A 15,012-nucleotide genomic window follows, 5' to 3' on the forward strand; every position below is an offset into this window, starting at 1 on the left:
GGTCGGAGACTTGGAGGGGAGTTGCAATGAGATTAGTGGAAGAACAGCATCTAGTAAAGATGAGGTCAAGCGTATTGCCTGCCTTGTGAGTAGGGGGGGAAGGTGAGAGGGTGAGGTCAAAAGAGGAGAGGAGTGGAAAGAAGGAGGCAGAGAGGAATGAGTCCAAATTTGGGCACGTTATTCATCTGAATTTATGAATACTGCCCCCTGTCACCAAGAAGTTAACAAGAGACTAGAGATGGAAAACACAGAGCAGAGACATGGAGAGAGCAGCCAATGCATGGCAATCCATTTACTCTCCATTTTCATCAAGTTGAGATATAGAACCTCTCCTGTAGTGTTTGGGAAGTTATTGAGGCCATGGGTGAACACTAAACAGCTGTGGATTGGAGGCCCAGTTGCAGTATACAGTAACAATGAGTGAACTCCAGAGATGACTCATTCAACACAGAGCGTGGTCATGGCTAGATGGGATACAGTTTATGTCAATGTTTAGCATTTTAGCTAACCCTAAAGGCGTCAGCATGCTTCAGTTCGGCTTGCGGCTAGCTAGTCTTACCTGTGAGGGCAGCAGAGGTGTTGGAGCCGGCAGCAAGCATTTAGATTGGTCCATGTGAACTGAAGAAGTCCACCAATTGGAAGGCTGTCCTCTCCTCACAGTCTGCCAGACCTAGCTGACCTTCGTTGTTTCCACCGGTAGAGTACACGCTTCCCCGAGCTGTGGACAGGACACATACATTAGGCTAAAGGCTTCAGTTAGGCTGAAAGCTCTCATACTCCCTTAAAAGATGTTCCCTTGAAAAACAAGAAAAAAGCGGTATTAGTACTGTTTGTCCATTTTGAGATGCCGTAGACAGTATACACTTCCTCAAAAAAGTCTGAATTAATCTATGATAACTCAAGAAATCTGTCATATATTTTTACGTTTTTTTGCCAAGGAGATTTTAGTCGTGCAATTTTACATCTAACTAAGATGTTTGGTGCAGTATTTCTCAATAAAAAAATTTGCATAGAAAGGAGTCGTCCCTCATTGAATGACAGCAAAGACTTTATTGAAGAATCCCTACCTTTGACCAATCACTGTTGAAGGGGCATATCTAGAAGAAAAAAAATGTGTGCCTGAACAGCCCAAGTCCAAAACTAAAAAAAATGTCACAACATGTCATAATATCTGTTATCATAATAACTCTTCCAAACTGATTTGGCTGGGACGCTTGCGGACCCCCTTACAAAAAAAGATTGCAGTATCGAACCCAGGTCTGTGGTGATGCCTCAAGCACTGCAATGCAGTGCCTTAGACCACTGCGCCACTCGGGAGGCCCCTAACCCTTTTTCTAACCTTAATGTAATTCTCCTAATCTGCTACGCTAATTATCCTAACCTGCTGCATAAATTCCCCTGACCTGCTACACAAAGTTAGTTCTGGTCAATTCTGACATAAAATGTATCCCATCTAGTCAAAACCACAAATCGTGGATGATCGAACTTCTCAGGCCAAAGTACAGATAGGCGTAATAATGATGAATTGAACCTTGAATGGAGGTTAATCACCAGTAGCAGATGCATACACTCTATACTCCACAGGCTGGCGTGTGGTGCTGAGGGATTTTTAGTGGGATGCATTCAACACTGGAGTGTTTTAACTGGGGGTCGTGGCTTGACGAAGCCCAGGCGGCCATTAATTTTGTTGCAGAGGATTGAGATGGGAAAGGAGCAGGGAAGGAAGCACAGCAAGAAAACATCAACCGCGCCAGTGACAAACTTTGGAAACAGCAGGAAGCCATCAAAAGCAACAAAGTACTTTCCTCATGGGGGTTGTGAAAGATTACTGAGTCAACTGAGCAAATGTGAAAAGATTTAGAATTTTTTAGGTTTATCTCCTTCTGTGTCCATTAGTATTGTTTATAATTGTGAAAACTGTACATTTTTCTGTAAAGGAATTCTTCCTCTTGAATACAGACAGGAGTAACAGAACTTGTTGTATTCTTTATTTCTGTCTTCCCTAACTTTCATCCAGTGACAAAGATGCGAGAATGTACATGTTTAGCCTGAAGAGTTGTGCAGCCAGACGACACGTGTACCTGGGAACCCATTCAGGGCATATGGAAAAGAATACCAGCCAATTCATCCCATAACTACCCCATTAGGGGTCACCCACCTGAGACCCATAGGTTAGTTGTTGAAAAGGAAAAGAGGAAAGGCACTGTGTAGTAATCCAGCTTGGACATCTCTGGGTGAAAGGGAATACTTCCTTACAGTTAAGTCACGAGAGAACGTTTGTACGCCATCATCCCAACAGTATGTGTATGTATCTCTCTATGTATGTATCTCTCTATGTATGTATGTCTGTATGTCTGTCTGTCTCTCCCGTCAGCTACTCTGCCCAGACATGGGAGAGGGAAACAAAGGGGCCATTGAGGAGAGAATGATTTACCTTGTAAATAGAGTAGAGAATAGAAAATAGTTTTTTTATTTAAGTTGAGCAACCTTGTCAGTGGATTGGAGAGCGATCCAGCCTCTCCAGTGGTTTCGTCATCATGGTGTTATGGTGCAGGTGCTGCTCCTACTCTGCACCACTGAAGACTGGGATGCTTTGGCTGAAGAAACACTTCAATTGGTTTAAGAGACTCCCATTCACAACAACAACGGCTCCTATCAATTTGAGCCTGTGGGAACTTGTCCTCAGATTCCCAGAAGGATAATGTTTTGGGGTTGTTTTTGTGGCCGGATTCAGTTAGATACTGTACGGGCATGTACGTACACAGACGTACTGTTTTAATGATGATTTACAAAGAATCAAGCTGTGGGCTTAAACACTTTGTTCAATAGTCTAAATGAGCTCAATTAAGCAAACCAACAACAACAAACAATCAGGGGTTTATTATCTGAAGCCAATAAACAAACACCTATGTTTTTCTCACAAATTTCAAGTAATGCTTGATATTCAGAACTCAATGTACAAAACAATAAGTCACATCTATTAATGACCATTGTTAGCATCGTTAACAGTGACATGTTTATAGTGACTGTGATCTACCCCTATAGGAAGTGCACAAACACAAGAACGATCTGTACCTTACTGTCAGAGTTAAACATTAATGGGTCACTCAACCACTGAGACATTGTCCTAACTGGCAGAACAATGTGAGAGACGTGCTCTGAGGTAAAACTTTTTATTGGGGACAAACTCCGGTCAGGCAATAACAACATTTTTGTTCGCAGTCAAGAGAATGAAAAAGGAGCCTGAAGTTTCACAACTGTACAGGACTTGGGCAGGGGCAGACTGGACATCTGGCATCTCGGGCAAATGGCAGATGGGTCTGTCCATTTAGCCTAGTGGGCCTGGCAAACCTTTTTTGCACAAAATGATCACTATCTGGCAAATAATGGTGGCCTCAAGGAAGAAATGGTCTGGTGTGAGGGCCACAACGAAAAAAGTGAGCCGGTGTATTAGAAATGATTTTCGGTCCCTGTCCGCCCCTCAGCTTGGGTGTTGACTTTGGTTACCTGCGTGTCAATGCTTGTTGGTCACTGTGTCTCTGGCAGGAATGGTCCAATGAGTACGAGGGGTTAACATCTTTCCTAAGTTTCAACATTTTTTCCCTTAACAGCCAGAATACGTGTGCTTTGGTTTCTGTTATTCATACTTCTGGTGGTCAGTCAGTCACCCGTTATTTGTCCATCGTGTAAAATCTGGACTTGGTGATTTAGTAGAGGGCAGCATGAATCATGAATACGCCTTTATTCAGTTCCTGTGGGATGGAGCAGGCAGGCGCTCTGTCTGGAACAACTGTCTCCACCAGTCCGTATCCTGTCGCATGTGATGACACGTGTTGGTTGGATGGGGCTCCTAACATAATCAGCTTGAAGGAAGTGTGTGGATACCCCTCTTATTCCCTCCCTCCATCCCCTCCTCCTTCTCTCCTCTGTACTACCGCCCCTCATACCTCCTCTATGTCAGGGGCTGGACTTCTTGGCGGGAGAGCATGGTCACTGCCTCCCAAAGAGCTCCAGTGGAGGTTGGATTTGGATACCCGTTGGCGCTGCTCCACCCGTGTCATTTGTGCTCAGAGAGAATGTACTGTGATGTTGTGTAGTGCGTTCCAAAAGCAAAGTGCTTAAAAACATGGTACTGGTTAGTCTGCACAGTGCTCACATGTTGGGCAGAGGTGGGGATGGGAGTGTGCCATACAAACTACACTGCATGAGTTTAACTTTACCCCCATGTCCATAGGTTAGGATGGAGCGAGGGTGCCGCTCTGGTGCTCCTCCTGTGCCACCACCCTGTTTTGCCCACCACATTGGCGCCTCCTGGAATCTACATTGCAATAGCACTTGGGTTGAACAAAGGATAAATAAAAAAATAATGAATATAGATAAAAAAATAACACATCGGAGGAGGAGGGGTGGAGGTGGAGGAAGGGGAGAGGGAAACCGGGTGGGTGATACAAAAAAGAAGGGAGGGAAACAAATAGAGAGAAACATTTCAGCGAGATTCCACACATTTAGCCACCCACCTAGGAATAGTGTGTGTGGGGTTGGGTTATGACATCACCAGTCCCCTCCCACCCCACCCCTCTCCTATCCTGCTAGTATAGATGCTTCGTGGTCCGGTGGTCCTCTCCACTCCACAGTGTTTCCACGGAGCGCTGCACAAGTCCTACATTGAGCTGTTACCTTAGTGAAGTTGTCCAGTATCCCTGTCCAGAGAGCTCTATGGCAGGCACCATGCTCCTCAGAGTCTCTCTCCTGCTCCTCTCCGGATCCATTCTCCTCAACTGCATCCCTGCACAGAGGATTAGAGGCAAGTGCACAGATTGTCCGTTCTGTAAAGTCAGGTATATTGTGTTTCTGGATAGTATGGTTTTGTGTTACATGTTTTATGTATAGTTTTGAGCATGCATATTATGTTTTTGCCAATGCATGTGTGATGGAAAGTGTTTTGATGTTGTTGATGCTTATCATTTTGCATTGTGCACAATGCAATGTTTTGCTGACTTTGCATGTGTTCTGCTAATGCCATTCACGTTGTATAGAAAGAAATAGCTTGCCAAAACCAACTTGCAATGTGTACATGAGTAGGGGTTTCATGGTCCAGTTGGTCAAGTTTGTAAAGTCCCATGAAATTATCACAAAAGTATTGACCAAAATGTTTCGGACAATTTATAATGTGTAGAGTTGTGCAAACTTGACTGCAGCGAAACCACAGTGTGAATGGAATCCTAATTTAAATAGCAATATAAAATATGCCATTCAGCAGACGCTTTCATCCAAGCGATTTACTGACCATAAATGCAATGCATTTAGATTCAGGTGCAAAACCATTGTATATCTGTCTTGCAACCTGTAGCGGTGACTGTGCAAGATAAGAATTTGTTTGACACAAAAACGGAATGAACAGCAGAAGTTTGGTTGTTACCGGTACGTAGATTATGTTTCCTTGAATTTTGTTCTGATGCTTTTTGGTCTCACTGTAGAATTGTAATGTCTGATTGGAGCTTGGCTTGCCTCTTGTTAGAGATCATGTTCAGATGATGATGAACTGTTTGAGCTACAGGACGTTCAGCAGCGTACTGATTGTCCCATTAAGCATACAGTAGTTATGCAATATGATGGATTTACTCTCCTAGAAATGAAAAGGGAAATGTCAGGCTAAAAACAATGGATGATCGATACACTGTATTAGCTCACATGCAAAAACCGGCAATATCAAAAACAAATTATAGCGGCAGTGTGTATGTGAATAGTAAAACAACAAAAGTTCATAGAAGTGAGGACGTTTTGCCTGTTCTCACTTGTAAAAAGGCTATTTTAGGCTTAGGGGTTCGTTTTATGGTTAGAATTATGGTTAGAATTAGGGTTAGGTTTAAGGGTTGGGTAAGGGTTTGGTTTAGGTTTAGGGTTAGGTAAAATAGGAATTTTAATGGGAATGAATTGTTGATGCCAAAAAAGTCCTCACAAGTATAGTAGGACATAGCTGTGTGTGTGTGTGTGTGTGTGTGTGTGTGTGTGTGTGTGTGTGTGTGTGTGTGTGTGTGTGTGTGTGTGTGTGTGTGTGTGTATATCTCTGCCTGTTGGTTGTCTTGGGGTGTGTCTTGGACAGGTTCCCATGATTAAAAAGTTAATCTATGTGAGCGCCAATCTGTTTGTTGACTAGAAATGTTATCCTAATGATAACTTTGCTGCTGTCCAGTGGACTTCCCAGAGGATGTAGCCTTGTGATTGCGGTGTCCGGGGCGGTATCTATCAATGATACTCTAACACAGCTGGGAGGGGTTTGGTTAGGCTTGGGATTGGGATTGGGCCAACATCTCCCCTCTGCACACTCCACAATCTCAGGCAGAGAAGCTTCTTGTTAAACAATACATGTTGTAGAACATTCAAGTGACCGCTTTGCTTTCCGCGCGGCAGTGTCTGCTTTCTGCACATTGTTGAGGTGTTACGTGTATATTCCTGAGTACATACATGTGCCTGCTTTGCTTTCCGTGCGGCGGGGGTGGTGGGGGTACATTGTAAACGGGTAACATGTGTGTACCTGAGTATCTGAGCTCGGAGTATGTTGAAGCTGTGGTTGTGCAGGCAGCTGGAGACGTGGTTGTGTCCCCAGCTCTTCACGCATGGTCATACTTCATTAGAGGGGATGAAAGAGAGACGGCTCAGAGTCTCACACCAAGCCACTCATCAGTTGTGCTACAGTGCTCGGTGCAAATATACCCTACCTTCATGCTGTTTAACTACCGTCTCTCTGGTTGGGGGCGAAGAGGAGGGGCTGCTGTGCCCCACTAATGTAGCTGGATGAGGAGGGATGGGAAGCTCTACGAATGAAAGGGTGAAGTTGGACTCATGCCAGATGGACACACAGTCAAAGAGAATACAGTAGGAGTGCACGTTTGGGTTTTTCAACATGCGTCCATGCGTGTGCTTATCCAGTATGTGCTGCCAGTGAAAGCCCCTGCAGTTATGGAGTGAATCAACAGCTGTAGACCGTTGAGATCAAGTCCATCTAAATGTGACTGGACAATATATGCTATATGAACCCAGAGAAGCTATGAGGGACGATTTATGTTCCATTTAGCCATGAGGTAAAATGCTCCTGGAGAATCGATTTAGAAAAGTAGTGTCTGGAGATTTAGGGGACTTTTGTTACAGACGTCTGTGTCATTTTAATTAAGAAGGTACAGGTATGTTCAATTTGGGAGAAATGGAAGGACCATGTTCCACAAAAGAAGGTACTGTAAGGGTTTCACGGTTTGGTTTGAGTGAAGTTTCTTAGTTCCTTATTCAATATACAAAACAAACAAACACAACAATATGGGATATTGCTGGAAGAGAAGTTGTTTATGACTAACATATCTCAAAGTCTGCCAAAGGATTAGATGCTAGCTAGACTTTTTCCCTCAGCGCAATATCCTGAAGGCTGGCTGTTATTCACTTTAAGGGTCATGTAACCAAACCAACTGTTTTCACTTGTGATCAGCCTGACACTGAGTTCTGCTCTTGGGTCAATCAGCTGCAGTTGGAATGCCTTCAACTGTGAAACAGCACATCCGTGCCAAGAAACCAGCATGCATGATTACACATGTCTTAAGTGTGAACCTTCCATGCTTTCCCACCATTTGAGAAGGCAACAGGATGTCAATGCCAATCTGTAGAACAAACAACCCAAAGATAGATTAAGAGACTGAAGACGGACACTGATGATCGTACACAATCTGTCTCCTGAAGACTCACAGTTGGCCAAATCAAACATGCTTGCTGCTAATGCTTAAAAATCTATTTTTTTCTAGACGACTTAGTTACTGGGAATTCTTAATATCAACGATGCCTCTCTATCATACGAACTCAATGCATTTTATGCACACTTTGACAACAACAACATCGTGCTGGGCGTGAGGGCCGTCACCGTCTTAGAGGATTGGGTGATCTCGCTCTCTGAGGCCGATGTAAGAAAGGTCTTTAATCAGATCAATACCCGAAAGGCCGCGGGGCCCGACGGTATTCCAGGGCGCGTTCTCAGAGCATGCGCAGAACAGCTGGCTGGCATATTCACTGTAATTTTCAACCTCTCCTTGTCCCAGTCTGTAATCCCCACGTTTTAAGAACTCTAAGGCTTCATGCCACAACGATTACCACCCTGTAGAACTCCCTTCTGTAATCTTGAAGTGTTTTGAGAGGCTGGTTATGACACACATCAACTCCACCATCGCTGGCGACAATGAGTCAGCCTACAGGGAGGAGGTCAGTGACCTGGCAGTGTGGTGCCAGAGCAACAACCTCTCCCTCAAGACCAAGGAGCTGATCGTGGAGTACAGGAAATGGAGGGGGCGAGCACACCCCCATCCACTTCGATGGGGCTGCAGTGGAGCACGTCGAGAGCTTCAAGTTCCTCTGTGTCCCAATCACTAAAGACTTAAAGTGGTCCAAAGACACGCGCACAGTCGTGAAGAATGCGCGATAGCACCTCTTCCCCCTCAGGAGGTTGAAAAAGTTTTGCATGGGCACTCAAATCCTCAAAAGGTTCTACATCTGTACCATTGAGAGCATCTTGACTGGCTGCATCACTGCCTGGTATGGCAGTAGCACCGCCCTCGATCGCATAGTGCTACAGAGGGTGGTGCGGGCAGACCAGTACCTCACTGGGACCAAGCTCTCTGCCATACAGGACATCTATATCAGGCGGTGTGAAAGGAAATCCCGGAAAATCATTAAAGACTCCAACCACCCAAGCCATAGACTATCCTCTCTGCTTCCGCACGGCAAGCGGTACCGGTGCATTAAGTCTGACACCAACAGGATCTTGAACAGCTTCTATCCCCAAGCAATAAGACTGATAAATAGCTAACCAAATAGCTACATGGACTATCTGAGTTAACCTTGTATCTTTACTGACCTTTTATCTCTATGCATACTCACACACCCATTCACTCCATAATCTGCTCACTCACGCATAATATGCACATACATTTATACTGACTCTACACACACGCACAAGCTGTTGCTACTCTGTTTATTATATATCCTAATGCTTAGTCACCTTACCCCTGTACATATCTACCTCCATCACACCAGTATCCCTGCACATTGTAAATACAGTACGGTACTGGAACTGACCCTGTATATAAGTATGCTTACTTACTTATTGTGTTCTTCATATTTATTGTGTGCTTTTTCTAGTATTACATTGTTATTGATTATTGCATTTTTTTTTGCAAGCAAGGCATTTCACTGTTCTTGTGCATGTGACATTAAAAACGTAAAACTTAGTCAAGAGCAGGATAACTTTATTGACAACAGAACACAACATTGCTAACAAGCTTTCCAGCATGAGGGGGCAATTTTTTATGCAGGTTGGCATTTATTGGTATGACTCATGTAATGGAGGCAGCTCTGCAGAGTGGTCACTACACTCACACTCTTAGAAAAAAGGAGAACCCTTTTTGGTTCCAGATATGTATATAGAACCCTCTGTAGAAAGGGTTCTACATAGAACCTAAAAGGGTTCTACCTAGAAGCAAAAAGGGTTATTCAAAGGGTTCTCCTGTGGGTACAGCCGAAGAACCCTTAAAGATTCTAAGTCATAAAATCTGATTTGAAAACTTACCCTAACATTAACCCTAACCTTAACCACACTGCTACAGTGGTTGCTCAAGTAAAAGTTTTAAGATTAGGCTGCGGGACATAGAGGTAATTTGTGGTTTAGTATGGTACCCTTACGCCTTACCCTAACCTTAAACTAAGACCCCCAAAAATAATCAACATTTTCCCCATTAATTTTTACAATATAGCCAAATTATGACTTTGCAGCTGCACTCTTAGGGGAAAAAAAGGTGCTATCTAGAACCCAAAAGGGTTCTTCGACTGTCACCATAGGAGAACCCTTGGAAGAACCATTTTTTGTTCCATGTAGAACCCTTTTGGTTCCATGTAGAACCTTTCGGAGTTCCATGTAGAACCATTTCCACAGAGGGTTCTACATGGAACCCAAAAGAGCTACATAGAACCAAAAAGGGCTCTCCTATGGGGACAGCCAAATAATCCTTTTGGAACCTTTTTTTCTAAGGGTGTGGCGGAAATCTCTCAGTTCTGCCTCCAGGGCAAGATTGATGACAATAAACGTCAACCTGCGTTTTAGATGAGTAAGCCTTTCCATAAGCTTTAGTATACATTTATTGGTATTATGTAACATAATAATGCCATCCACATTCTCCCCCTGTAGCTAGAATCACTCTTCATCTGTATGTCTCCACAATGGGTGAAGTGGTCATCTAGTCCTCTATAAACACAGGAAAACACATTACAGTCCTTGTAAGTCTAGGGTCTCTTTAATAAAACCTTATGGATTTGCAGCTATAAAGCCAGAGACTGAAAACATCCTTCTTGTTAAATGAAAGGGAGTCAGCAATAACATGACAGGAGTCTTGAGGTAAGCAGAGGTTATGTCACGTTGCCGGGGGAGATACGTTTATTAATGACAGTTAGAATCAAAGGCGCCACTAGAAATATGATCTTCGAAAGCAGAAACATGACAAGCAAAACATACTTTCCCCCCTCCAATTATATTCCAAACAATTCAAGATTACTCTTTGGGGTTAAGCGGAGAAGAGAAATGGACACAAGTATCCATGTAAACAGTTAATTCACTCACACTGTGTAAAAAGTTGCACAATGTTGTTCTGATTCAGCAAACCCAGTGGTCTTTTAAATTCTTCCAAACCAATAGTTCCTGGCAACTTCCGCAAAACCACCACACAAATATGGTTGTTTGTTTGTTTCACACTTCCTCATGAGGTTCTACAGCTTCACCATCAAGAGCATCCTGACCGGTTGCATCACCGCCTGGTATGGCAACTGCTCGGCATCTGACCGCAAGGCGCTACAGAGGGTATTGTGAACAGCCCAGTACATCACTGGGGCCAAGCTTCCTGCCATCCAGGACCTATATAATAGGTGGTGTCAGAGGAAAACCCATTAAATTGTCAGAGACTCCAATCACCCAAGTTATAGACTGTTTTCTCTGCTACTGCATGGCAAGCGGTACCGGAGCGCCAAGTCTAGGACCAAAAGGCTCCTCAACAGCTTCTACCCCCAAGCCATAAGACTGCTGAACAATTAATAAAATCGCCACCGTACAATTTACATTGACCCCCCCCCCCCCCCCCCCGTTTTGTACACTGCTGCTACTCGCTGTTTGTTTATTACCTATGCATAGTCACTTCGCCCCCATCTACATGTGCAGATTACCTCAACTAGCCTGTACCCCCGCACACTGATTTGGTACCAGTGCCCCCTGTATATAACCTCGTTATTGTTATTCTTATTGTGTTACTTTTTATTATTACTTTTTATTTTAGTCTACCCCTGTAAATATTTTCTTCTTCTTGAACTGCACTGTTGGTTAAGGGCTTGTAAGTAAGCATTTCATGGTAAAGTCTACACTTGTTCTATTTGGCGCATGTGACAAATAATGTTTGATTTGATTGAAGAGGTTTGTGGGTCATCGATAATGAATGCGCCAATATTATATCCAAGGTTCATCCCAAGTTTGCTCTGTGAATGGGAGTGATTAGGTTATCGTTAAAACCTAATTAATGCTCTGGGTGATGATTAGGGTTAGCTGGAGTGCCAGAACGCTTGCCTTGCCTCTTGCCTGCATGGGCATTAAAACGGCGGGCTGTTGATTGATGTGTGTGACGACAAAAAACTGCCACAACATCCTTTTCCGAACACCATCTAGAGCCCCTTTATGTGGCATTTTAAGCCTGCTTTTCATTATCATTTAAACAGCCTCTTTAACCCAGCAGCTGAATCAGTCAAGTTCCTGCATGGTGGGAAATGGGAACCTGGTGGACAAGGGAAAGCCTTTTCCAAATCTAAAGAGCCTTATTACCAGGTTTAAATGAGATGCATTACTAATGTTTAGGACATTTCCCAGACAGCTATTTAGCCTCGGTTCTTTAATAATTACTTTTCTGAACTCTTTGGAGCTCAACCTTCAAGAGTTACATCCTCCATTGCATTTCACCTTCTACTTTATCAGTGGGTTTAAAGTACTTTGGTTTTATCCTAATAGTCCAATGTTATGACTAATGGGGGAATCAAGTATCCCATCTCCTGTATGCATTCAGGGTAATATTGGCTGCAGTTGAAGAGTACTGCAGTCTGTTTCCTGAAAACCACAAACACAATCCTATTTGATTAATCCTTTGGGTACCTGGGGAGAGGCAGCTGTTTATCTTGCAATTACCCCTAAATTAATCTGTGTCCAGAAGTTTCTTAAATGCAGCACTTAGATGCAATTCACAAATGCTCTGCACAGTATTTGCAATCTGCAGGCCCTGACCATAGAGAGCCCTTGGTTCTCTATGGTGTTGTAGGTCAGGGCGTGACTAGGGGGTGTTCTAGTCATGTTATTTCTATGTTGGTGAGTTGTAGTTCTCAATTAGAGGCAGCTGGTAATTTTTTCCATCTAATTGGGGATCATATATAGCAAGCCCGTTCTCCCATCTGCTTTGTGGGATAATGTTTTGTTGTGTGCTGATGTGCGCTCTGTGCTTCACTTTCGTTATATGTTTATTGTTTTTTGTTCAAGTTTCACGGTAATAAATATGTGGAACCCAACACACGCTGCGCCTTGGTCCGTTCTTCAAAACGATCGTGACAGAATATCCCACCACAAATGGACCAAGCAGCGTGCATTGGAGGAAAAAGTGAGTTGGACCTGGGAGATCCTGGGAGGACACGAGACCCTTCCTTGGCGGGAGTCGCCAAGGAGCATAGGGGGACAGCGACGACACCAGGGACCGCGGCCACAGAAACCCCAAGATTTTTTTTTTGGGGGGGGGGACATGGGGCGGACGGCTGAGCAGTGGAGAGTGCCAGAGCCCGACTGGGAGTCTCTGGAGTTCAATGAGGGATACCAGAGAGAGGTTTTGGCTAGGAGTATGCTGCAGCGCAGCCGTTTGGAAGAGCGTGATACCAGTCAGGTGCCATCTGCGCCGGCTCCACGCATCTGGCCTCCAGTGCGCCACCCCAGTCGGTACGTCCTGTGCCAGCTCCCCGCACTCGCCCTGAAGAGCCAGAGACCGTCAGGGAGGCGATGGAGAAGTTGGTAGAGAGAGAGAGTGGAGAGAGATCTTGGTCAAGTGGGTTCTGCTCAACATTCGACCTGAAGAGCCTGTCAGCAGTCTGGTCAAGTCTGTGCCGGTTTCACGCATATGGCCTCCAGTGCCCCTCCCCAGTCCGGTACGTCCTGTGCCAGCTCCCCGCACTTGCCCTGAAGTGCGTGTCACCAGTCCGGTGCCACTTGTGCCGGCTTCATGCACCAGGCCTCCAGTGTGCCTCACCAGTCCGGTACATCCTGTGCCAGCTCCCCACACTCGCCCTGAAGTGCGTGTCACCAGTCCGGTGCCACCTGTGCCGGCTCCACGCACCAGGCCTCCAGTGCGCCTCCCCAGCCCGGTACGTCCTGTGCCGGCTCCACGCACCAGCCCTCCAGTGCGCCTCCCCAGTCTGGTACATCCTGTGCCAGCTCCCCGCACTTGCCCTGAAGTGCGTGTCACCGGTCCGGTGCCACCTGTGCCGGCTCCACGCACCAGGCCTCCAGAGCACCTCCCCAGTCTGGTACGTCCTGTGCCGGCTCCCCGCACTCGCCCTGAAGTGCGTGTCACCAATTTGGTGCCACCTGTGCCGGCTCCACACACCAGTCCTCCAGTGCGCCTCCCCAGTCCGGTACGTCCTGTGCCAGCTCCCCGCACTCGCCCTGAAGTGCGTGTCACCAGTCCGGTGCCACCTGTGCCGGCTCCACGCACCAGGTCTCCTGTGCCGGTGTCCAGGCACGGTGTCCAGTCCCGCTCCATGGCAGGAGCCTTCCTCTGCGCCGGTGCCCAGTCCAGGCACGGCGGCCAACCCAGCTCCATGGTCGGAGCCCTCCTCTGCGCCAGTGCCCAGTCCAGGCATGGCATCCAGTACCGCTCCAAGGCCGGAGCCTTCCTCTGCGCCGGTGCCCAGTCCAGGCACAGCGTTCATCCCGGCGCCATGGCTGGATCTGGGGTCTGGGCGGGGGCGGCGACCCGCACGGGAGCCGCCACCGACACTAGTCACCCCCCCACCCTCCCCATTTGGTTTCAGGTCTTACGGCCAGAGTCCGCACCTTTGGGGGGGGGGGGGTACTGTCACGTCCTGACCATAGAGAGCCCTTGGTTCTCTATGGTGTTGAAGGTCAGGGCGTGACTAGGGGGTGTTCTAATAATTTTATTTCTATGTTGGTGAGTTGTATGGTTCCCAATTAGAGGCAGCTGGTAATCGTTGCCTCTAATTGGGGATCATATTTAGGAAGCCTTTCTCCCACCTGCTTTGTGGGATATTGTTTTGTTGAGTGCTGATGTGCGCTCTGTGCTTCACTTTCGTTATATGTTTATTGTTTTTTGTTCAAGTTTCACGGTAATAAATATGTGGAACCCAACACACGCTGCGCCTTGGTCCGTCCTTCAAAACGATCGTGACATCATGTGAGGTGCTGAAGGTTAGCTGCAATGGAATGCACTAGCATCTTTAGGTGCAATGCACCACAGTTCAACTAATCATAACCACAATGCAATTCAACTGTATTATTCTACTTGTTGGCCTTTAACAGTGAGAAGACAGAACATGAAGGTTCGCATCAACGCTACAGGCGACACCATCGTGATGAAGTTTGTCCGGCCCAACCCTGACACCAAGCTGGAGGGCTACATCCTGGGCTATGGCAGCAGCATGTTCTCTAAACAGTTCATCCAGCTGCCTGAGAACGGAGAGCCCTACGAGACTGAGATAGGTAAGACCAGTCTATGGTAAGACCACACTCACGCGCACACACTAACCTTTTGACTTTCAGGTATTCATCAGATAGTCATAACAGTGTATATTGTGCCTCCAACATACGTCAGTAGAAAACCCAGGGGAGAAACCGTTCCTCTGAGAAACCTAGCAACCTGTCTTTGTAGAGCACAGAGATTTTCCAAACAGGGTGAAAAG

The 15,012-nt window shown here is 45.8% G+C and overlaps 1 protein-coding gene across 20 annotated transcripts in view; it reads left to right on the forward strand.

Moving 5' to 3' along the window:
• The first annotated feature begins 4,622 nt into the window (after window positions 1-4,622).
• Window positions 4,623-15,012, forward strand: part of LOC115179155 (target of Nesh-SH3) — a 35,699-nt gene continuing 25,309 nt past the window's right edge. For all 20 annotated transcript variants that reach the window (XM_029740464.1, XM_029740467.1, XM_029740468.1 and 17 more), the window contains exons 1-2: window positions 4,623-4,804; window positions 14,633-14,812. In XM_029740464.1, the coding sequence (XP_029596324.1) occupies window positions 4,717-4,804; window positions 14,633-14,812 (268 nt within the window). In that variant the 5' untranslated portion in view covers window positions 4,623-4,716. The remainder of the gene's footprint in view (window positions 4,805-14,632; window positions 14,813-15,012) is intronic.

Source organism: Salmo trutta, chromosome 39 (genome assembly GCF_901001165.1).
Source record: "Salmo trutta chromosome 39, fSalTru1.1, whole genome shotgun sequence".
NCBI lineage: Eukaryota > Metazoa > Chordata > Actinopteri > Salmoniformes > Salmonidae > Salmo > Salmo trutta.